The 23,514-nt window shown below is 45.2% G+C and overlaps 2 protein-coding genes across 2 annotated transcripts in view; both read left to right on the top strand.

Annotated features, from left to right (window-relative positions):
• The first annotated feature begins 159 nt into the window (after nt 1–159).
• ADSL (adenylosuccinate lyase) lies at nt 160–17,991 on the top strand. The gene is made up of 13 exons (XM_064155183.1): nt 160–376; nt 4,051–4,254; nt 5,309–5,353; nt 6,115–6,194; nt 8,692–8,863; nt 9,135–9,181; nt 9,574–9,664; nt 10,450–10,519; nt 12,010–12,157; nt 14,523–14,613; nt 15,158–15,247; nt 17,359–17,535; nt 17,851–17,991. Exons 1-13 carry the CDS (start codon nt 221–223, stop codon nt 17,935–17,937), a joined length of 1,458 nt encoding a protein of 485 aa, XP_064011253.1. The 5' UTR covers nt 160–220; the 3' UTR covers nt 17,938–17,991.
• Nucleotides 17,992–20,741: 2,750 nt separating this feature from the next.
• Nucleotides 20,742–23,514, top strand: part of SGSM3 (small G protein signaling modulator 3) — a 28,687-nt gene continuing 25,914 nt past the window's right edge. Inside the window, exon 1 of the mRNA XM_064155182.1 lies at nt 20,742–20,919. The gene's annotated coding sequence lies outside the window, so the exon portion shown is untranslated. The remainder of the gene's footprint in view (nt 20,920–23,514) is intronic.

Genomic DNA, 23,514 nt, shown 5'->3' with positions numbered 1-23,514 from the left:
CGCTCATCCCCCGACGCCATCTCGAGTGCTGCAGGTGCACGCACGGCCTCCTGCCGCACGGGGGCGCCACCTCCCGCGCCCGTGGCGCCGTATGCCGCGCTGGGGGCGGGGCTCGTTGCGGCAGGGGGGTGGAGCCGGCGCCCGCGCTTATCTGTGCCCGCCGGCGGCCGCTGCGCCCCGGGCGGCTGGAACCGCTCTGCTCTGGTCTGCTGCTCCAGCCATGGCCGCCCCCGCCGCTGAGGAGGACCCCTTGGCGCGCTACCGCTCTCCGCTGGTGTCGCGATATGCTAGCCCCGAGATGGGCTTCAACTTCAGCGAGAGGAAGAAGTTCGGCACCTGGAGACGCCTCTGGCTCTACCTCGCCCAGGCCGAGAAGGTAACGGCGGGACGGGGCAATGTCCGTGCACTGGTGTAGGACGAGGGCTAGGCCAAGAGGGAAGAGGAGAACTGCCGTGGTTTTCACGACCCCCTCCCACCTCCTCTTGGTGACAGGGTTCCGGGTTCTGGTGAGGGGCCCGGGGCCCTGCGGTGCGAGTGGCCGCTCTTGGAGCAGGTCACCACCAGTTCGCTTGGCGCTTGCCCTCGTTGGGACCTGGCGGGAAGCGCCGGTGGTGCCTTCCCGGAGCCGCCCTGGGGAAACGACACCGAGCAGCGGCCTGGGTTTGCGATGGCCCGCGTCTGCCTGGCCTGAGTGGCAGAGAACCGGGCAGAGCAAGTCCCGGGCGGCCCTTGGCGTGTTTGGGGACAGGGGGGTGTGGAGGTTGCACAAGGCCGGTTTTACGGGACGCTTCGTGTGCACTCCGCGTTCCTGTCATCCCCCCAGCAAATCACCTCTGTTTGTCTCGCACCCACCCCCTTCCCTTGTTTGCGAAATTCGTGTTGTAACGGTTTTGGTAAACTGGCGAGGGGTGTGCGGTCGGGGGCGCTGCCTCTGAGCAAGCATCAGTGACCTTCTGTAGCTCTTGGCTGTTTGCTTTTCAGGAGGTGTGACTGATGAGACGTGCAATCAGATTGCTGTCAGTCTTTGCCAGCTGGACCACCCCACGCATCTGCAGCCAGTCGTTTAGATAGCCTTCACAGATGAGAAAAGTTTACTTTTGGCTGAAGTGAGCAGAACCGTTACCCTAGAAATTCTTACGATATTTTAGAATCAGAATCAGGTTGGCAGAGACCTCCAAGCTCATCCAGTCCAACCTAGCACCCAGCCCTAGCCAATTAACTAGACCATGGCACTAAGTGCCCCATCCAGTCTTTCCTTGAACATCTCCAGGGACGGCGACTCCACCACCTCCCCGGGCAGCCTGCCACCAAAAAAAAATCTGATAGCACAAGAGATCTCTATCACTTCGGGTGCTCAGAAGCAATGAATGGAGTATGTCCGTACAATTGTAAGCTATTGTGTTAGAGTCTACGGAGTAAGCGTTTTTTAAATGTGGTTTAAACTAAACCTTCTTACCTGGGCTTTGGTCATGTGCACAGCCTTTTGTTATTACTTAGTTGAGACAGTAGATTTTTGAGGTGTGTTAACTTGATCCTTTGTCGTTGAGAGGAAAGTCCATATCGGGTGTTTGAAAGCAAAGGATCTGAAGTATGTTGTTGAAAAACAAAGGAAAGCAAGCAAACACAAACCCACCTTGCCTTCTGACAAGGTGTCTTTGTCTTGCAGACTCAGCAGTTGCCCATTCATTTTGTCCAGCCCTTCATTTTCCAGTTTTGAGGCGCTGGGGTTGTTAGGCAGCAATCCGAGCCCTCTGTCTGGACATTGCTGCTAGCGTAAGGGCAGTGAAACACCGTGCTGGAGAATGAGCAAGCAGTGTAATGAGTATGCTCTTTCACCATTCAAGGATCATCTTGCTACAGCAGCCTCATTGATAGTATGCTGCACCAAATACGATGTTTTAGAAGCTGAAGATGTATAGTTGCACACCTGTGTCAGATACAAGTTGCCTTCTGAAATACCACATGCTAGTTGCTGTGACGGTAGAGATGCTGGAGTGAGCATACTGCAAACCTCATCTAGTACAGGAAGTGTAGATACTAAGCCTGCATACTTAAGGAGCTTTAGCCTGTTCAAATGACAGTTTAAACACTGCTACATAGATTCCAGTGGATAACCATCTTTTCTACTGTTCACAAAGAAAATACTTTACATGACTTGCCCAATGGGAGGGAGCAAGCTGCTGAAAGTACTGGTGTGAGACTTCTAGTTTTCCATTCCCAAGTCCTTAACTTGGGGGTTCTCCTGCCTCTTCATCCTCGCTTTCTCTCACATTGCCTCTGTAGAGTTTTATCCCCAGAAAGCAGAGGTAGATCTTGCAATTTCTTTAGCAGCCTTTTTGTAGTGGGGAAAGTGCTATTTTTATCTCTCTCCTCATTACAGAGGAGTTTGTCTTCTGATGTCAGCTCTGGACTGAAAGAGGAAGAGTCAGCGACTTTCAGCACCTGTTAGCTTTGTCAATGACTAGTTAGTTACAGATGAAAGCAGTTTGTTTATGTTCCCTGTTGAAGGTAGATAGCATTTCTTTTGGGGTACATTAAAAATAATAATAAACTATAGGCAATGCTTCTGTGCTAAAGCAGAAGATTAGGGAGATCTGACAACAGGTTTTCTGAAAGTTGCAGGGAAGTGATTGCAGATGATATGAAATTTTGGATAAAGTATAAGGCTGGGTGTATGGTTTCAATATGCACCCTACTTAGGGGAGAAATTTCTGAGTAGTCCACTAGGAATGTGTGAACTAAGAACTGAAAACTTATTTCACTGAAAACTGGATTAGAGTATCTTTTTAACCGATGATCTCAAAGGCATCAGTTAGAGGCATCAAAAGCATCAGCTTTACTTGATGTCTTCCCTAGTTGGGATTCCACATGGGCAAAACACTTTTTCAGTCAGTTTGATTCTCAGCAGAAGCAGCTTTTGTAATAGTTTGTATCCTTGAAGCTTCCTGGCTGGTGACTTCCAATTACTAGTGCCCAGGACTGGCATTTCCATTTGGAAAAGGCAGTAATGCTAAATTCACTGTGAGACTTTTAAACTCTCAGTTTCAGGAAAAAAGCATTTTTCTGAGCTTAGCTTCTGCCAGTACTGAGCTGCTCAAGAGCTGTATCAGTGTATAATTCTGTGGCTGGGTGTCTTACTCTGTCTTTAAGTCAGCTTGCTGAGAAGATTGAGCAAATGTTTTTTGAACATGAACTGGGATAATTTATCTCCTTCTCCAGGGTCAGGTAACTAACTTCTCAAGGTTCCAGATTCAGATTGAAGTACCTTAGGATTTTTGGAAAGGTACAAACTTGTATTTTTCCCAATGTTCTGCACCTGCTGCTTACAGTTGCATCGGTCTAGTTGTGATCCGAAGAATTTTCCTTGACACAAGCCAGCTAGTCATGTGGTGGCTGAATTGTCCCCACTCAAAGGGTAAATTTCATTAGAAGAAGATAAAACTGTACTATTTTTATATTGCTTTTCCCCAGTTGTCTAGTTTTTGTAGCCAGGTGGGGGGCGGCCTTTTCTCCCAGGCAACCACCAACAGAACAAGGGGACACAGTCTCAAGTTGTGCCGGGGAAAGTATAGGCTGGATGTTAGGAGGAAGTTCTTCACAGAGAGAGTGATTGGCATTGGAATGGGCTGCCCAGGGAAGTGGTGGAGGCACCGTCTCTGGAGGTCTTCAAGAAAAGACTCAATGAGGCACTTAGTGCCATGGCCTAGTTGACTGGACAGGGCTGGGTGCTAGGTTGGACTGGATGATCTTGGAGGTCTCTTCCAACCTGGTTGATTCTGTGATTCTACTTGTCACTGGGATGCTGCATGACTGAGGAAAGCATGGAGCCCAGGAGGAACATCTAAGCCTGAGCACAATCCTATGCTATTAGGAAAGATTGGAAAACCCTAGATTAAAAGCATTTGCTGTTCCAGTTCTTAATTGTGCCAAATTGCCGTGCTTCCATGAGAAGACACACGGGAGGAAACTGTCTTAACAGTTCCTGTCTTGGTTTGGTCTGTCTCTTAAAGATAAAGATAAAAAGACATAGAAGTTCTTTTCCCTTTGCAGTCACTTGGTCTTCCCATCACTGATGAGCAGATACAGGAGATGGAAGCAAATCTGGACAACATTGACTTTGCGATGGCGGCGGAGGAGGAGAAGAAGCTGCGCCACGATGTGATGGCTCACGTGCACACCTTTGCCCACTGTTGTCCGAAAGCTGCAGCCATCATTCACCTTGGAGCCACTTCCTGTTACGTAGGGGATAATACGGTAACATCGCCTTTCCGTTTCCCACCCGCAGAGCTAGCCAAAACGAAGCTGCACTTGCTTACTCAATAGCTCTTTATAGGCAGTTACTGATCAAACAGTATCAGATAGGTTTGTCAATTCCCCTTTATCCTGGCTACCTTAGGAGGGCAGGTTTCTCTTGCTTGCTTGCTTTCGATATGAAGCAAGATCTGTTTGCAAACGAACTGTCCCACAAGCTCTGCTTGCATGTTAAATATTCAAGGAGATAAGAGATGTGAGTTGTGTGAGCTGTCAGTTACAGCAGCAGGCCAAGAGCTCAGTGACTTGTAAAAGGACACTTCTGATACACACAGCCCATGAGCTTTAAACCACTGCTTGGGATCTCTGCATTGATTTGCAGTAAATAATTTTTTTTTCAGTGGCCAAAAGAATGGGTAAGTCTGTTAAGTGAAAAGGAAGTAGTACTCCTCTACAGACTGTAAAATGTCTGGGAAAAACGTGTCTAAAACTGAGTGCAAACCAAAGCCTGATTCCTCAGTATGTACTGCTGTTCCCCCGTGTCCAAGCCATTGCAAACTTCACATCTGTTTTTTTTTCATATGAGAAACTGCTGCGTGATTATTTTCACCCTGCTGCTTTGCAAGCATGTTTGGCTTTCAGGTAGTGCCACCTTCCTTGTGACACTTGCTGTACCTCAGTCTCAAGGACTGAAAACCACTGCTGCCTGATCAGTCCTTTGACTTTCTTGCTGTCTCGAGCCTGCGTTTTTCACTTGGCATGTATGGTTTAGTCTGATATTCCATGGACATCAGGAGTATGTCAAAATATTCATACTCAGTAGAAATGAGTCTTCTAACTACCCAGTAAGAATTTCTGTGGATCTTATAGGAGGAGCAATGATGGATCCAGCAAGTTTACTGCAAGTTTCAATATGAGAAGGAAAGCATAGTTTGCACCTTGAGATGAGACTTTGTAGCATACAAAGCATGTTTTAGTTATCTTTGTCCTCTCTGAGAGAAGCCGTTGTGTCTGGTCCTTCAGACACGGCCCAAACTTCTTTCTTTGCTTCTTTCAGGATCTGATTGTCCTCCGTGATGGGTTTAACCTGCTGCTACCCAAGGTGAGAAGGCAGTTGTGCACAGTGTCTCAGGTGTGGGCAGTGCTGATGTTCTGTGAACAGTCTATGTTTAACTTGGATTTTCCAAAGCCTTGCTGGGAGCCTAAAAGGAGCTGATGGTTTGGGTTATTCTCAAGAAAGCAAAAAGTTACCTTCCTTTCCTTTCTCAAATCTTTCCCCAAAGTTTCTTTGCTCACCGTGGGAATTAGAAGCAAATCCTTGTTTATCTGTACCACAGCTATCAGCTTCAGAAAACAACTGAAGGGTTTCATCCCCTTGACTGTATTCCCAGGAGTGTGCCAGCATTCAAGACACAATATAATACATTTTTTTTGCAGTCATATGCAATGGGAATGTGGTGCAGTGTTGTCTATCTGACTTGGAAGTCTTGGCACCCAGTTCTCCCTGGCCTTCACATCTGTCAGTTATCCCCACAGCAGCTTTATTTCTGAACAATTCCAGGGGTAAAGAAAACAACTGAGAGATAAACTAACTCTAGGATTGAGTCAGGCACAAGAACTAGACTAGTTTGAGCTGAGGTCCACCACCTGTATCACCTCTTAAGCTTGAGTTTTGTAGCAAGCATAAATTATATGTGTGCCCTGAAAAAGTGAAATACAGCAAATTCTATTATTAGAGGAGGGTATCAGTTATTTCTCCCCCCTTTTTCTCACCGTGGTCTTGTGCATCAGCATGGTGGCTTCTGCTGTGAGTTTTGGCTTTCTCTCATTCTGCCTCTCTTCTGTCCTTCTCTCATTCACCAGCTCGCAAGGGTGATCAGCCGGCTGGCTGACTTTGCTGAGAAGTATGCTGACATGCCTACTTTGGGCTTCACTCACTACCAGTAAGTAGCCATTGGCCTTTGCTTTCATTTTATCAGCTGTGCTTTGGTTAAATTTTGCTGCTACTGCTTGCTTTCATCTTCCTCTTTCATATCTTCCAGCAGTGGCAGTTGGTACTGCTGGATGTCATCAAGACGTTGCTGCTGGTTCAGAAAGAGTATGTGCCAAAGTCTAGATGATCTCAGGAAATTGAGCTGTTGCTTTGACTAGTTGTCAGCAGTTGTTTAACAACAGTTTCATGAGGAATGACTTCCTGGCAAGCACAGATGTGTGTATTCTGAGCTGTTTCAAAAAGCATGACTGGGAATTGCAGTAAGCCTTGGTTTTCTGTCAGGTTAAGGTAATTTCAAATGCAGCTTGAAAGGTTTTACTGGCCACTTGCTGCTACAGCTACTCTATCACTATAGGTGAAGCTTTCTTCTGAAGTTACGATTCAGGATCTGTTTTCATACATCCCTGGGAAGAATCAGGAAGAATTTCTTCTGACAGGATCATACTGATTTCTGCCTCCTTTGGAAACTTAGGTTTCTTGTGCAGCAATTCCAGCGTTGACTGCAGATAGGATAGGGTGGAACAGAACAGAATATTTTTAGGCAGACTACTGAGTCAGAGGATAGCAAGATCTTGATAGATCTGTTGTTGAAGTAGGTTATTATCTGCTGCTGCATAAACAGTTTCTTTTCAGAGGCATTAAACTACACCCTGAGGTGAGCTTGGATCTTCTATCCCAGTGAGGTACACCAGAAGTAGGGAAATTAAGCAGAGGTGGTGTCAGACTGTGTCCAAAAGGAAGGAGCATCGTGTCATGTCTGATTATGTCTTGCTGTATGTGCCATGTCAGTTCCATCAGCTCTAGTCCTAGGCCTCTTGATCTATAGCTTTTTGGAAAATTCTCTGGGCTGTGTTTTATCTTGGCATTTGGAAAGAGTACAAAGGAGTATTCAAGAAATTTATGTGAAGCTAAGTTGTAAAAACTGAGGTGAAGGCAGCATTGATACCTTGCCTCTTCTGTGTCCTCCATTGTCAGAGTGTCTGCCTCATTTATGAAAATGTCTATGTTTTCCCTTGTCTTCCATTTTCCTGCTTATGTACTTGCACAGGACATTCTTGTTCCCTTTTGCATCCCACATCAAATTAATCTATAGAATCACAGTAGGGGTTGGAAGGCACCTCTGGAGATTATAGAATCCAACCTTCCTGCCAAAGCAGGATCACCTAGGGCAGTCACACAGGAGCACATCCAGACAGATTTTGAAAGTCTCTAGAGGGGACTGCAGAGCCTCTCTGGGCAGCCTGTTCAGTGCTCCATCACTCTCACAGTAAAGAATTTGTAATTTATGTTGAGGTGGAATTTTCTGTGTTCAAGTTTGTCCATTGCTCTTCATGTCATCACCGGGCGCCAGTGAAAAGAGACAGTCCAGGTGAGCTTTGGCTTTCCTAGCTCCATCCCTGCAGTATTAGACAGTTTCTTTGTACTGCTGTTTTTCCCTTCCCTGTTTCCACATCTTGTACACTTCCTTTTTTGTGTTTGAGCTGAAGCAGACACAAAAGCTGAAGCTGAAGCTACCCTTTCTACAAACAGTGCAGGAGTCATCTCTGGAGTTCATGCGGATAATTTGAAGGGGTCTGTCTACCGTTCCCATTTTCTCCCCGGAGCTTTTGCCCCAGGGTATATAGTGGTAAATGCTTGCAGATACTTATTTCAAGACAGAGGTCCTAGGAACAGCACTGGCTAGCAGTGTTGTTAATTACTGCACATTTGCCCAGAGGCTCGGGAGCAGAGGTTGTATAAACAAAAGCAATAGTCCCTCAGAGGAATAATTTAAACTCACAAGTATGCAGATGTTTCTGCACTGAGAAATACGCGCCAGGGCTATCAGTTACTCGGGATGTCCCCTGTGCCCTGAGTGAACAGAATTAAAGTGGGAGGTTGATGCAGTCTCTAGAGCCTGGCCTCCCCGGTGGCTTCTCGCTGGCGGGCAGACTTCTGCCGCCAGAGGGCGCCACCCACTAGCGGAGCGGGCCCGGGAAGCGGCACCTGCAGGGAGGGAGGGAGGGAGGGCCTCTGGGAGCAGCAACTGAGGCAGTTCTGCTTGATAGGAACAATGCCCTGAAACCCGTTCTAGACCTTCTGCCTAACAGGACTCCAGTCACTTCATTTAGGAACCTTTCAAACTCCATAGTAGTGAAACACCTCCAGATACCCATTCTCATTTTTTTTCAATCACCTAATGCATGCAGAAACTTCAATTACTGTTTTCTCTTGATGTAATTACATCTAATTCCTAAAATAATGATAATATCTGTATTGCCATTTAGTGGTGATGTTTGTACTGTTACATCTTCCTGCGTAAGCCAGACCTTATTAATCTGTGCTCTGAGGAGTCAGGGAGACCAGCCTGCGAGGAGGTGTTGGCAGTAGACTGAGCAGCACAGCATCATCCTTCTGGAGTTGTGCAAATTGCCAACAAATCCCATTTCATTCTTGGTTGTTTTCAGACCAGCACAGCTCACCACTGTGGGGAAACGCTGCTGCCTGTGGATTCAGGACTTGTGCATGGACCTGCAGAACCTGGAGCGGGCTCGGGATGACCTGCGTTTTCGAGGTGTAAAAGGCACCACTGGCACTCAAGCCAGCTTCTTGCAGCTCTTTGAGGGAGACCATAGCAAAGTAAGTCAGATTGCAAGTCTCCACTCCAGCCTTTGCAATTCTCCCCTCTGGAATGCTGTTCTTTTTGGGAGAACACTGGGATCGAGTTCACAAGAGCATTGCAGTGGGCCTCTGAGGCCAGCTGACAAGGCCCCATATGACAGTGAGCAGGATTTGGGGAGAGGCTGTTTCCCATCAAGCATAACATTTGTTGACAGTAAACTGAGAAAGCTAAGAATCCTTTTTGTTGCATTCTGATTTCTCTTTGCTTTGTTTTTCTTTCTTCACTCAGGTTGAAGAGCTGGACAGATTAGTGACTGCAAAGGCAGGATTTAAGCGGTATGTAACAAGCATGATTAGTCACCTAAATTTGATGCTAACAGAGTAACCCCTGATGTTCATCTTATCCATATTCTGGCTGCCAAACTGTGCTGCTGACTTGTTTCCCTCTGCCATCTTCCATTACCAGCTGCAGCTTCCCATAGGAAACTTCACCTCCCGAACGGGCCATTTCTGTTTGTCTCCCTGTTAAAGCATGCTTGTCTGTTTCCCCTGTGCTTTCCTCTTTCCCATCTGCATGCTGCCCTAAATCAACAGCTGGAATCCAGACTTCTCGTTGTCAGGGCAGAATGACAACCCTCCACTTCAAAAGCCATGTCGCTCCTTGCCCAAAGTCTTGCAGTGCAGCTCTATCTGTTTGGAACACTCAACTTCTATGTGCTTATTTTTAGGTCCTATATGGTCACAGGGCAGACCTATAGTCGCAAGGTGGATATTGAAGTCCTATCAGTGCTGGCCAGTCTTGGGGCATCTATACACAAGGTGAGTGCCCTATTTGTGTAGATTAGGAAGAAGGGCATACATTTTAGGTCTTGAAGAGAGGGTGCTCATGGTGCAGAACACTGTTAATTGCTGTTTCTTGTTTAGTTTTCTCTCTGTAATCAACACAGGGTACATGCCCAGTAATCAAACCTCAAAAATGTTAAGACCAGTGGCAAATAAAGCAAGTTTACTGAGCAGTTTCTAAGACTGGTTAACAAATGCCCTACCAGATACTAGTCTAACCTATGTTAAACTGATCCAATTAGAGTAAATGTCTTTCCTGGTAGTGTACAAGTTTTTCAATTTCACCATTTGCTCCTAGTTAATTGCTTCACTGATAATGGTGTAATTCTCTCTGTCCTTGTGGATTCTTTTCATTGATTTATTTGTGTTCATTCCCTCTTCCTTCTCTTGGCCTAAAGTGATCTGTGGTATTTTCTTCTGGTTACTGGTTCGCTGAGCACTTTATGTGTGTCTGCAAATCACTGTAATTTTGTTAAGCATTTTCACTGTTCCTTCATGGTGTCTCCCTGCAAACATTTGCCCTTCTCAGAGTCCTGTTCTATTCTGATACTGTGGACACCTTTTTTCCTTATACTTTCTTGATTGGGATTTTCAGGCAGGAAATACAATTGCAGTATCATTTTTTTTTTGTCAAACGTTTCAGTGTATCCCAAATTTGCTTTTCAGACACAGCTGCAAACACTCCTCCAAGAACGCAAATGAGTCCAGGTTGGTGTGTCTTAGTTTCGTTCTGTTTGTTGATTTATTGCTATTTTTTCTAGATCTGTACTGACATTCGTCTTTTGGCCAACCTGAAAGAGATAGAGGAACCTTTTGAGAAAGAGCAAATTGGTAAGAGATGGGAGACATTTCTTAGACCAGTGTATGTGTTGTTTCATTTGTGTTGGTGCAGCCTTTTAAACAATCTTAGCAGTGTCACTGGCAGAAGACACTCTGAATTAGCTGAGATTTCGCATCATTAGTATTTGAGTCCTTTTTAGAAGGGGGAAAAATATGAACTTTACTCAAAGGTTTATTGATATTAAGTAATTAAAAACAGATTTGTATTTCTGCACTTCCTGAGTTTCAGGACAGAGCAGAAGCAGTCACATACTTCCCACAGAGGAAAATTCAGTCTGACGAGTGTTTTGCATTCCTCATGAACCTAGCTGGAGCTGTATGTTTTCTGCTTGACTCAGCATTTTAGTCTTTATAAGCAGACAAGTTTGGAACAATGAAAATGGGCTGGATCCTTGCCAGGAGAATACCAGTGTGTAGTGGTTTGGGTGTACCCTGCCCCCCCACACACACTTTAGAAATACCCAACTAGACTCAGCCGGGCTCTGGGAATATAAATGAAGCTATTTATTTACAGCTAGCACAATATACAAGCAGTTATTTACAGAATATACAGTTATATACAGAAATATACAAGGTAAAAGTAATACAGAAACAAAACAGCCCTCCCAGAAACCTGAGTCCCCAGGAGGGGCTCTCAACCACCCCTGCACCTTCCCCCTGCCCCTCTCAACCTTACCCCAGTCCTAAGGAAGAATAGAGGTTCAGCCAAGAGGTTAAGAAGCAAAGGTGAGTGGCAGGTGAGGTTAGGAAGATGCAGCTCAGTCCAAGCCCAGCCAGAAAATGAAGACAAAATGGTGAGACTGTTATCTAATGTTTACATTCTTCTTCAGCAAGACTCTGAGGGAAAGTAGACATCACCGTTGTTTTTCTTTTCACAGCCTATGATCTAGTGTTTTTCTCACCAAAACATTCTAGCTTGCTTCAAACTAGCACACAGTGATGTGATTCTGACACTGGCTTTTAGGGGGAAGAAAGTCCAGGCAGGCACCCAAAGCAGTTGCATAGAAAAATTAAGTTTTGGTCATATTTGTTACTTCAATTATTCTACTTTCTGGGGTTGGTTTTGACATCCATTCACCAGAGCAACAGGCAGCAATAGTAACATTTGGCTATAAAGGACAATGTTATTGAGCCTGTGAGGTCTCAAACACTGCTGAAGTTGCCATGGGGAGCCTAGAGAAACAATGCTAAATACTGCATTAAAAAATAAGTCCCTTTCTTTTTATGTGGTAACACTTCTTCTGTTTTGCAGAATTGCAAAATGTCTTCTCACTTTTTTTTCCTCCCCACACTTTGATGTTTCTGAGCTGCAGAGGAATTGTAGTGGTGTCATTTTCTTTATTCTTCTTGTCCTTAGAAAATCATCTTATTTTGATGCTTTAGTCAAAAACGTGGTTCCTGGCGCATTTTCCTTACCTGGGGGAGGAACTTGGATGCACTGCTTCCATGTCCTGTTTCCATCACTCTTTCTCTTTTCACAGGTTCAAGTGCTATGCCTTATAAGAGGAATCCAATGCGTTCTGAACGTTGCTGCAGCCTGGCTCGACACCTGATGACTCTGGTTCTGGATCCCCTCCAAACAGCCTCTGTGCAGTGGTTTGAACGAACACTGGATGACAGTGCCAACAGGTTTGTTCATGTCTTGCAATGCAGCAATTTAGAAAATGCTGTTCTTAAACTAAAACCACAAGTTACCACCTTGATGAAAAGGAGCCTCAATAGAATCTGGAGATTACAAACTGGTTTCCTCCCTGTGATCAGGTGAAAACTGTTAGGCTGTTTTTAACGTCAAGATCTTCTGCAAAGTAAATCAGCAGAGAGAGAGAGAGGGATGCAGAAGCTGTGGTACTAAGTTGCTCCTGTAGTCTTCCTGTTTCAACAGCATGCTGTAGCAGTTCTAACATTTCTCAGGTTTTCCTCCCTGTCTGTTTTGAATGTGGTTTTTAATTTCTCAGATTTTCCACTCTGTCTGTTTTGAATACAGTTTTTGACTCTGCTGCTCTGCAATTATTTAAGAATAATTCAACAGTTTATCTGCAGTATCTTAACCTCGCTCCAAATAATCTAAAGAAACTCATTTTCATCTCTTCATTGTGCTGTTCTTTACATGGAGTAGTTCAGATCCCAAAAAAAAAAGAGAGCACAAACATTGGGTTTTTTTTTTAAGTAATAGTTCATTAAAACCTGTGAAGGTCTTTTAGATACTGCTTAGCAAACTTTGCTTTTGTTTCCTAATTCTTCATTATTTCTATTTTGAGATGAGCAAAAGTTACCTGTAGTTATTTTTGAGTAAATTATAGCAGTTCAATTCAATACTTCATTTTCCAGTTAGCACTAAATTTGTATAAACCTCATATTTACCTTTAGGTACGTTTTGATTTCAGAGTCTTCTGTTGCTGAAGCTGATCTTGTAGAATCTTAAAAATCTTTAGATCTTTAGATTTTTTTTTTTTTTAATCTGGGGCTTGTGGAACTATGAATAAGAGCACTTTTGGCTATAGATCAATGTTCAGATCATTAGGGAGAATGTTGTTCTGAAAATACCTCCACAAACATAATATCTGCATAAAAGTTCACAAAAGCATAGAAGAGCTCTTCACAAAAGGCCTCTACTCCACAGCTGCTGGCTTCATTAAGGAAAGAGCTGGACAGGCAGCAGCAAACAAGGTACATGTAAGAAACTGAATACTGGTTGATGTGATGGTGTTTATTTTCCAATAACTACCAATTGTTGGGAGATGTACCAGAATGCTTCAAATTCTATTTTCACCTCATCTAATGGAAAGGGTCATCAGTCACAGAATCAACCAGGTTGGAAGAGACCTCCAAGATCATCCAGTCCAACCTAGCACCCAACCCTAGCCAGTCAACTAGACCATGGCACTAAGTGGCCCATCGAGTCTTTTCTTAAAGACCTTCAGGGACGGTGACTCCACCACCTCCCTGGGCAGCCCATTCCAATGCCAATCACTCTCTCCGTGAAGAACTTCCTCCTAACATCCAGCCTATACTTTCCCCGGCACAACTTGAGACTGTGTCCCCTTGTTTTATTGCTGGTTGCCTGGGAGAAGAGGCCACCCCCCACCTGGCTACAATGTCTCTTCACGTAGTTGTAGACAGCAATGAGGTCCCCTTCATAATCCCATTAAGAAAACTCCTGTGTCTTGGATTTTTCTTGTTAAAGATGAAATGTTTTGAAAGGAGAGCAAGCCAGAGAAAATGCTAGCAACCTATGAAGCAGTCAAGTCCTTTTGAAGTCAGTGTGATACAATTGGGAGCCTTAAATGTAGCAGAAGGTTCAAGTACTATTGTCTTTCAAAAGGTCACAGCTTAGAATGGAGCAGGCACTACTGTTGCAGATGGATGATGCTGTAATTGCTGCTTTGTGATGCAGACCCTTTTGGCTGATAGAGCTCAGTCCCCATTACTCCTCTCCTTTCCCTCTTTTCCTTTTTGTCATTCTTTTTTTGCCAGAAACCTGGTGGAGCTGGTCTCTTGAAGGAAACCCCCACCACATGCATGGCTCACTTTGAGAGTTGTGCGCTAAGCACAGCATGACAGCACCACCACCTCTTACTCTGCAGAGTAGGATGAGTAGACAGGGCAACACAGAACACACAGGGGAAGATGCATGTGTATTTGCTAGTCCTGTAAATTGCTGCCCTCTTTCCTAGCTGTGTAATGGTTTAATTATTTTGGTGCTTTCTATGTGTGCTTTTACTCTTCCTCTTTCTTCCACTCTCTACTAACAAAGAAAACGTCAACTCAGACCCAAAAAACTCTCCCATCTCCCCATCTTGAGAGCTTCTGCTATAAAATGCTCTTTAGCTTTCCTGGTTGTGACCTTTAAGCAATAAGAAGCACCTCTAAGAGAGACAGTTCCAGCTTTAGGGCCACAGTAATGCTATTTACAGAAACTGAAGAGCTGGATCTGAGGTAGACTGTAACGTGGCCTTTATTGCTAACCAGGGCCCTGGCTATGTGTGTTTCATAGGCGCGTGTGTCTGGCTGAGGCTTTCCTCACAGCTGACATCATTCTGAGTACACTGCAGAATATCTCCGAGGGACTTGTGGTATATCCAAAGGTAAAGCAGGAGATAATGTGTGCAGTGTTGCATCCTTGACAGTGCTGCAGCTACGCCAAAGTGTATCAAAAATCCTCCCACTCGAGGGATTACATTTTGAACTATTAGTTCAGGTGGTTTCAGAATGTTGCTCTCCATTCTCACTCTATCCTCGCTCTTTGCAGGACAGACATGAAAGGCTACTTTTTGTAACCAAAAGATTGTAATTTCGAAGTTTCTCTAAAAAGATGTTTTTCCCTGAAGTAAACAATGGATCTGTAAAACTTACCACCGAAAAATATTGTCAAGGCAGATCTCATACAGTCCTTGTAACTTACCTGTAGGTTAAAAACACCTCTCATTGTACATCTTTTCCACAGTACTGTCCCTTACAAGATAAACAGTCTAAGAATTATCAGCTTCAGTGCTTGGATTTCTATGGCTAAGTTCAAAAAGAGAAACAATCTTTGCACCATTGTCTGGTCCTGCAGATTCCAAGGGAGAAGCTTCACAGTTTACATAATTGTTGTAATGCTGTTTCTATTTTCTGTTTGTTCTGTTGAAGGTGATTGAGAGGAGGATCCGTCAGGAGCTTCCCTTCATGGCCACAGAGAATATAATCATGGCGATGGTGAAGGCTGGGGGCAATCGTCAGGTACAAGTGCAGTCAAAGTTACACCTTTGTTCGTTGCCTGGCACTTCACCCCAGAGAAACAGAAGCACCTGACCGTAGCACCTTTCTTTGTTCTCCACCTGCTCCCACAGTTACTAATATTACACTGGTTTTGCAAAGCCAGACTCTGAGGACAGGGTAGTTATGGAGAACTCTTTCTGTTTGGAACACTGTGTGTTAAGCTAATCTGTCTCTGCTGGAGAAGAGGGAGACCTATTTTTATATGAGATACTAGTAGGCATTTTCTTTTTGTAAGTGTTTGAAGGAACTTGGAACACAGACCAGGCTGCTTTAAATGGAACGTGTTGGCAGTCAAGCTACCTTACAAATTAAAAGAATGAATCAGTGCTGTTAATGAAAGAGCAAGGAAGAAGCATTCATTCATGTGTCACTCAGTTCTCTAATTCAGGGTAGTGCTTTCTGTCATTAATTCAGGTCCTTTCAGTTTTGTGTGTTCGAGCAAAGCAAAATGAAATCTTTTCCTTAGTAAATAAATCCAGACAATTAAATTATATTTCCTTAGCAGTTAATTTCAGAACTCAATTTCTAACTGATAACCAAATTTACATTTTAATAAACCACTTTATTTCCACTTGCCTTTAAATAGTAATTTGTCCTTCTGTGATTATTTCCACGTTAGGGACAGAAGCTAAACTTGCAAGATGGCAATAGTGGAAAGGTTAACTGGGAGCTTTGAGCAGGTTATGTGGTTCTAGTTCCCTGAAATATTTCTGGCAGCTTACCCATCTTGTCAGGGGTTTTTAATGTTTTGGGTTGGGTTTTGTCCCCATATGTCTCAAGTTTGTCACTGGGTCAGTTAGTAAGTTTCCCAATTAAAGTTTATAAAGGGTCACACCATACTGGTAAGTGGCATAGTTCTCTAGAAAAGCATTTTATGCTTACCTAAATGGTCCTCTCTGTTTTGATGAGCTTGAATAGTGAATTTGATTTATGTTTGCTATTGGCTTACCTTCTTTCTGGTGGTGTTCAATCACAAATTGATGGAGTTTAGTACTTATTCACATTGGTGTGTTCTGTTTGCACGTTCTGGGAACCCCAGAACAGCACATTTCCTGTGCTTTCTCACCACATAGAAACTCACTTTCCTTCCTCACCATAGTATAGCTCCCTCCCCTAAACATCCAGAAGACAGATCTGAACACCTGAGGCAGGTCAATGCTGAAGCAAAATAGCCTTTGGATGGATGAAACCAGGAACAGGACATAATTTTACTCCTGATTGAAGATAGATAAAGGATAATACATGTGAGGAGAAGATTCTTACATGGCTATAAATGCAACCACATAACTATTTTAGGGCCAGCAGGGCAGCATCTGATTTTGCAGATGGTGCCCGACTACAGTTAGGTTCTCTTGTTTTTACACATTATATTCCACAGGAAATTAAGGCATTAGGAAGTGTTGCAGAAAAACTGTTTAAGGGTTTTTTTACCAGTCTGAGGGTCACATGGGTGTTGCCTGAGAATGTCTTGAGGCCTCAAGTTTGTAATAGGTGTTTTTTCCTTCAATTTGTTCTTATGTAAGCTATAGTTTACATCATCTCACTGCTCATTAAGTTTGCTTCTTTTCCCTTTTCCAAACCCGTAGGAGTTTTATGCTGTTGTGCTCCCAAGATGTTCCATTCAGGGGATGACTAGTGGTGAATAAGGAATACCTTTATTACAGTACATAGAATACTCTGGGAACAGTTACTCTAGCCTGTCTGTGGAAAAATCGTGCAAGTAGAGAACAGAACAACTCGGGGGGGGGGGGGGGGGGGGGAAGTGTCCTAGGACAACTCTTAAGAGTATTTGGGGAGTTGGAGGAAGTATAAAGGATTCCAGAGTTTTAAGTTTTTGTGGTATAATTGAACAGGGTATGTATGCATCATTCAGACTGTTTTAGCTTCAAAGAGCAGAGGTGGAAGGATGAAGAAAATCTTGTTTTATTATAGTGGTATATGAGCCACTGCAGTCAGTCCAAGCTGTCTCAGTTGTATGTTATCCAGTGCAGTACACTTTGAAGTTTGAGATGCTATCAGTAGCAGTGGAATAACTTTTCTCTTTTTCTCTCCTCTCTCCATTGCTCCTAAAGGACTGCCACGAGAGGATACGAGTTCTTTCCCAGAAAGCAGCTGCTGTTGTGAAACAGGAAGGGGGTGATAATGACTTCATTGACCGTGTCCGTGCTGATTCTTACTTTGCCCCTATCCACAAACAACTTGAAAGCCTGTTGGATCCCTCCTCCTTCACTGGACGTGCTTCTCAGCAGGTGAAGTAGTGGAAAGAAGCTACAGGTGTTACAGGTTGTAATGCAGTGTGATGCTTAATCCTGCATGCTTTTGTGTGCCAGGGGTGTGTACATGTTATGTACTTCTGCCCATACTACTAAGACAGACCCATTTTTGTCTTTTGTTTAACTTGGCTTCCCTGTCTGTCTTTGTGGGCTTCACATTTCTGACTCTGGACTTGTCAGACTGCTTGGTGTCTCTGTGAAACAGACCCCAGTGAGACAAGCAGAGCTGAATGGGGAGGAGAGGGCAAGCCCTTTCACCTGCTGATTGTTCACTTTCCCATCCTTAAACAGGTGGCAAAGTTCCTGAAGCAGGAAGTTCGTCCAGCACTGGATCCATACCAAAACAAGATGGGTGGGAAAATTGAGCTGGCACTTTAGGTATATTCTGCAACCGTGTGGCTGCAGTGTAATAATAAAAGCCTTATTGAATCAGGTCTGCTTATTGTGTCACCTTGTTTTGGTTCTCTACAGTACATTTAACCCCTGGAGCTTACAGCCACCTTGATTCCAGATGGGCTTTTCATTCTTTGATGTTTAATCAAGCTTCCATCTATTGTGTGCCGAGTTACTGAGAAACGCTTGATTGTGAGAAGGTAACTGTGTCACAGTACCTTTCGTTGGCCCCTAAAGAGCAGAGCATTGCCAGCTGTTTCAAGAGCAGTGCCAGGTGCTGCCTGGCTTATATGACTGACTTGAGCAGAGGTAAGGGGAAGTGAGCCCACTTCCATTTCCATCTTACTCTTCTGCTCTTAAACTTTCTTTGCAGGTATCTCAGTATTTTCCTGGCTTTCAGAGTACTGTGATGTGGGCAGCAAATAGGCTCAAAAAAGCAGAATAATGAAAGGGAAAGGCCATAGGGAACTTTCTGGCTTATCAAACTGATAGCCCTTCAGTTCTCCCTTGCTAGTTTAATACTGTACATGTGGGTCTGAAAATCATATTTCCAGGTGTGGGTTAGGAAGCAGCCATTGTGATTTACTTCTCCAGGTTCTTTGCTGTGGGTGTTTGATACTGAATGGCAGTTGGACTCCTGGCATGTGGAGGTCATTCTCTATTGCAAATTTAGTCTGATAAGGAAAGAAAGATGTTGGAATTCATCGGGTGCCACAGAAATTCAAGAGGTTTGGTCTTAGTTCTGACCCTGAATATTCTGTTGGAAATGTCTCTGCTTTACTGGACATTCAGTACTGAACCAAACTCTTTTCTCTTTGACTTAAAGTGGAATGATTCTGTTATCTCTTCTCCCAGTGTTGTTTCATTACAGCCCACTTCTGCTTGAGTGCAACGAAAGGCTCCCTCTTACCTCTGCTGCTTACTCAGATTCTCAGAGGTGACATGATCAGAATTGCTTGATTTCTTTCTCAAGTGTGATTTAAGGAAAGCAGAACTAACGGAAAGGCTAAACTGGCATTCAAAATGTCTCAAACATCTGTGAGTTTAGGACATTTAAAGCGTTTTTCCTACTTGTGCTATTAACATTTATTCAGCCACCTGCTTCAAAAGGATAACTAATTAAACACTGGTGCTTTTCAAACTATTGCTCGATAGCTAAGAAAGAAAACAGATGGACACTAAGGCCCTCCCTTGGTGGTCCTGTTTCCCCCTCTGTAGAATGAAAACAACCAACAAACGCAGCCTGTGCAAAGAAGAGGAACAGCTAACAACTCCTTGATCATCATCTGGAAATCAGTCTCAGTGCTAGGCAGGGGCTGCCAGCTGTGAGGCACTGCAATTGTTTTCCTGTAAAGGTTCAAAAAATGGCAGAGGGAAACTATCACTTTCCCCCAACAGTGGCACATACTCAAGTCCTTTTGGTGGCCTCAGAAATGTAGTTCCCCCCTCTCCTTGACTGCTGAAGCAGGTCGCAAAGTGCTTTCTTCGCTCATTCGCAGGACCCGTCGTCCATTCGGGTACGTGCCTCTGTCCCTGTGTCCCTAAGAAATGCGACCTGTAAAGCAGCAGTGATCCTATGTCTTGCTTTAAGGAGAAATTGAGCTAGACCTGCACGATGGAAAAGAAGTGGGCATCTCCTGCCGGAGCCTCCTCTCAGGCTGCTACGGAGGCTAAGCGCTACCTTTCCGGCTGCTTGCTCCCACCGTCCCAAGTGCCCCTCTCACGGCTTCACGCCGCCTGCTCTGTGTCTGGGGGCCGCAGGAGCTCCTGCTCACCGCGTGGCAGGCAGCTGCCCTCCCGCGGCGCGGCGGCCTCCGGCCTACAGCCCCCACAGCGCTCGGCGCCGCCGCCCGCCTGCCGCGCATGCGCCGCGCCGCCCTCCGGAGCGGCGTGTGGGGGCCGCCGGGTCGGGGTCGAGCGCCCGCCCCGGGAGGGTAGTGCGGCGGGCAGGCGGCGGTGCGGAGACTGCTGACCGGAGCAGGTGAGTGCCGGCGGGGCTGCCGGGCCGGGCCAGGGTTGGGGACCGGCGCTAGGCACGGGGGAAGGGGAGGTGTCCTGCTCGCGGGCAGGAGGTCTCGGCGGGCCGCTCCCTGTCCTCCGGGGGTTGCCAGCCCCAGTCCTCCTCGTTAACGGTCGCGTCACCTGTGAGGTGCCCCGCACACACCTGACCCACCCCTGCCCTTCCCCCCGACTCCCCTCCTTCCCCCTACTGTTTGCGGTGCCCCCTGAGGGGAGGGGACCGAAGCCGTTGGGGCGGCCCTGTTCCCGGGGCTGTGTGTGGGGGGCAGGGGGTGCGTTCCCTGGGCCCCTTGCGGGCAGGGGTAGGGGAGAGGGAGGGACCCTTCCCACTCCCTTCCCATCGCCTGGGCAGGCTCCCGCTTACCTGCTGCGCTGACGTAGGGTCTGGGCTCCGGCGAGTGACTCATGTTGTGCACAGCTTCTTCGTCAGGCTCCCTCGGGCTCGCTGTGCTACGTTCGCCCCGTGGGAGAGCTCTGCCCGCTCCCCGCTTCCCCTAAGCTTTGCTCGCTCTCCCCCAGCCACTCCTGCGCCCGCCTGCTCCCCGGGATGTGCCTCTCCCGTAAGTAACCTGCTTCTTTTCTCCGTGGCTTTGGCTCTCAGGTGGTCTCCTCCATCCAGCTCTGCCAACCTCATCTGCCTTCCACGCCTGCGTCTTTTCGGAGATGCCCCAGGGGTGAGACAGCTGTCTCCTGTCTGGCTCGGGGGAAGGAGCAGGCACGAAACAGATGGAAATAAGGCAGCGTCCTTTAGGCATAAGTAGAGACGCTTACAGGCCCTGCGACTGTCGACTGTAGTAAATGTTAAAAGGAAGTTGAGAGACGGATTGAGTTCCTCGTACATGGTGATGTAAATTCAAGGCAGAAAAGAACCACCGTGACAAGGATTTAAATCACTGTTCGGGCAGTGGCCGTGGGCTCCGAGACAGCTGCAGTCTCTTCATAGAGCTGGTAAGGGTGGGAGAGGAAAATTTTTCTTTCCCATTACTGCTGGTTTTCCTTTTTCTTTTTTGGAGTGATGTCTGAATTTAGGCAGATACTTCAGTTCTGAGCAGGTAGATTTTAGTGTTGGTGCAGGGGGAGTTTGTGTGATGTCATAGCTTCCTACTTCGTGGTGACACAGCCTTACCCGTATGGCTTGCTGTAATGTCTGGGAGGGGGAGCGGTGGGAGTAAAGTAGTAAAAGACTTTTCTTGAGGAAATAGGTAGTCCACTGCTGTTTCTAGTACTGCTGGAATTAAGAACAGTAGATGTTCAGAAGTGAGAGGCTGGATCTCAGAACCACTCAAGAAGAACTACCAGCCTAGCAGGAGTGTGGCACTGCTGTGGTTTTTTTTGGTTAGAATATGGTTGCTTGCTGGATAATCTGAATTCTAGAGTAGTTTTTCACCTGCTACAGAGTCTGGAGTGGCATGATGGAAAGAAGCAGTCGCTGAAATGAAGATGTATTTCATTATTTCTGAAATAGCTTGCTGTGTATGTGTGGCTTTCCCTTTGTTGAAACAAAGGTCAGATTCCTACCCTGGAGAATTCATGAAGTAAAAAGGAAGGAAGGATGTGACAAGAGGCACAAGATGTAATTAAAGAGGTTGGGTTGGGGACTGGTTGCATCATGTTAATATAAACTTACATTAATTATGTATTTAACAGTTTCAAGTAGCAGATGCCACTTTTCTTAATTCCAGATGAGGATAATGTTTTGATGCTCTGTAATCTTGGTCAACTCAGGGAGATGTCATTCATAGTGACTTCCTCAGAAGGAGGGTGAAGGGGGCAGCAGGAAGAAGGGACATATTTCTGGGGACAGTGCCCTTGTGAGGGTGATGATAGAGTTAACATCAGCTACTGAGGTCAGCAAAGTACTGTTACTGAAATAATTTTCCATTTTTGAGGTCTTTGCTAACGTCATTTACTGTTTTTTTTTTTCCTTTGCTGTGTTTTTAACCTGTTGCTTGCTTTCTTGTGGGATGATGTTTTTACAAATATCAGTGTCCTAAAGGACTTTGATGTTCTTAAAAGGTAGGCAATAACCTAAACACATTTAGCTTTTAAAACTCAGTGTCTCTTACTTGAGGTGGCATGGTAATAGTAGGGATTATTGGCTAAGAGGTCTGTGTGAGATGAGCTGCCGGTCTCAGTCCTGTTCTTAGTGAGTTGGTTGCTTTGTTGCAAAATTGCTTCCCATGTTTGGTGTTTAGAACACTTTAACAAGGGTGTATTTCCCCCTCCCAGGTGATACTGCACTTGAGGTTGTGACTGTTTTGGAAATGCTTGGGATAATGCCTGTCTTCTGTTGATTGCAAACTTTTCACCAAGAAAGCTAGAAAAACAAACCCCAAGGAGTATCACAGCTTTATCTTTAGTGAAAGAAGTAATGCACCTGATATTTTGGTGTATGTGGTCCTACAGCTCTTCTGGCTAAGTCGGTGGTGGTCCTAGGTGCTGATCTGGGTCACATTTGCAATCCTATGACCTATCCTATAGCCTGCAGTAGTCTGGTAAAATGAGACAAATAGCTTCATTGTACCTTGAGAGCTCAGTATCCCAAATATCCCTCAAGAGATGTAGAGGTGGACACTTCAGGTTTGTGTCTTCAGTAGCACAAAGACTTCTTTAAACTTCTTTCTACCCCACTTTGCACCACACAGTTGAGATTTTAGATGTGTAAAGCTTGCACTGGGTAAGGATCAGAGAATGCTGGAGAAAATCTCATTTGTCAGCTGTGCCACTGTTGACATTGAGTAGGGGAGGGAGTGTCCTGCCACATCTGTTTTTCCTCTGAGGAAGACTCAGCTTTCTTTTTTTAAACTGAAGTGCAACAAGTTATATCCATAACAGAGCAGTTGTGTTTCTGGCTTAAGAAAAAAAGCCCACAAAACACTGGAGAAATGAAAACACACTGGTTTTATGAGATAGGAGAAAAGAAGTCAGGCATATTGGTATTAATATGGCTACAAGAATTGGTGCCACTGCCCACTCAGGGCAGTATTTCTTGGCTGGGAAGTGCCTGATGATTCAGAAATGAGAGAAAATATCCATACTATGACAGCCCTTTTTTTCCAGAGGGGATTTTCCTAATGCCCAGTAACAGGAAGTACTGGGGGGGAGGTTGTTGTTTTTTTACAAGCATTGATGACCATTTTAATATTTTGCCTTTTTTTACCCCTCTCTGGGTTATCCATGCCTGTAAATTTCTGCAGGAGTAAGACCTAAGTAGTCTGACATGAATGCTAGGTAAGAGCTTTGCAAACAGTCCTGAGAGTTGTTTTGGGTGTTACTAGACTCTTCAGGAAGTTGACTTTCTCCCTGAAGGAGAAAAGTCTTGAGTGCTGCAGGATATGCTTCCCTTTAAAAAGCCTTTTTCTGGAGACAATTTGAGACCTGCTTAGAGTTCTGCTTGGTGAATCTGACAGGGTTTTGCTAGCACTAGAATTAAGAGTAAGACAACAGAGCTACAGGAGAGTGACCTGGAATCTGGTCTTTCTTTCATCTCACCAAATGGATGGCAAACCTTGCAACTATGTCAGGGAAGAGCCATTCTTCAGG

This window comes from Pogoniulus pusillus, chromosome 15 (genome assembly GCF_015220805.1).
Source record: "Pogoniulus pusillus isolate bPogPus1 chromosome 15, bPogPus1.pri, whole genome shotgun sequence".
Taxonomy (NCBI): Eukaryota; Metazoa; Chordata; class Aves; order Piciformes; family Lybiidae; genus Pogoniulus; species Pogoniulus pusillus.
Note: the sequence above shows the minus strand (reverse complement) of the source record. Positions and strands in the feature narration are given on the sequence as shown.

Excerpts from the sequence above, each read along its gene's own strand:
- ADSL (XM_064155183.1), top strand. The coding sequence starts at position 221 with ATGGCCGCCCCCGCCGCTGAGGAGGACCCCTTGGCGCGCTACCGCTCT. Across the intron at positions 9,665-10,449 it reads TTGGGGCATCTATACACAAG|ATCTGTACTGACATTCGTCT; the intron begins GTGAGTGCCCTA and ends TATTTTTTCTAG. Across the intron at positions 17,536-17,850 it reads CTGGACGTGCTTCTCAGCAG|GTGGCAAAGTTCCTGAAGCA; the intron begins GTGAAGTAGTGG and ends ATCCTTAAACAG.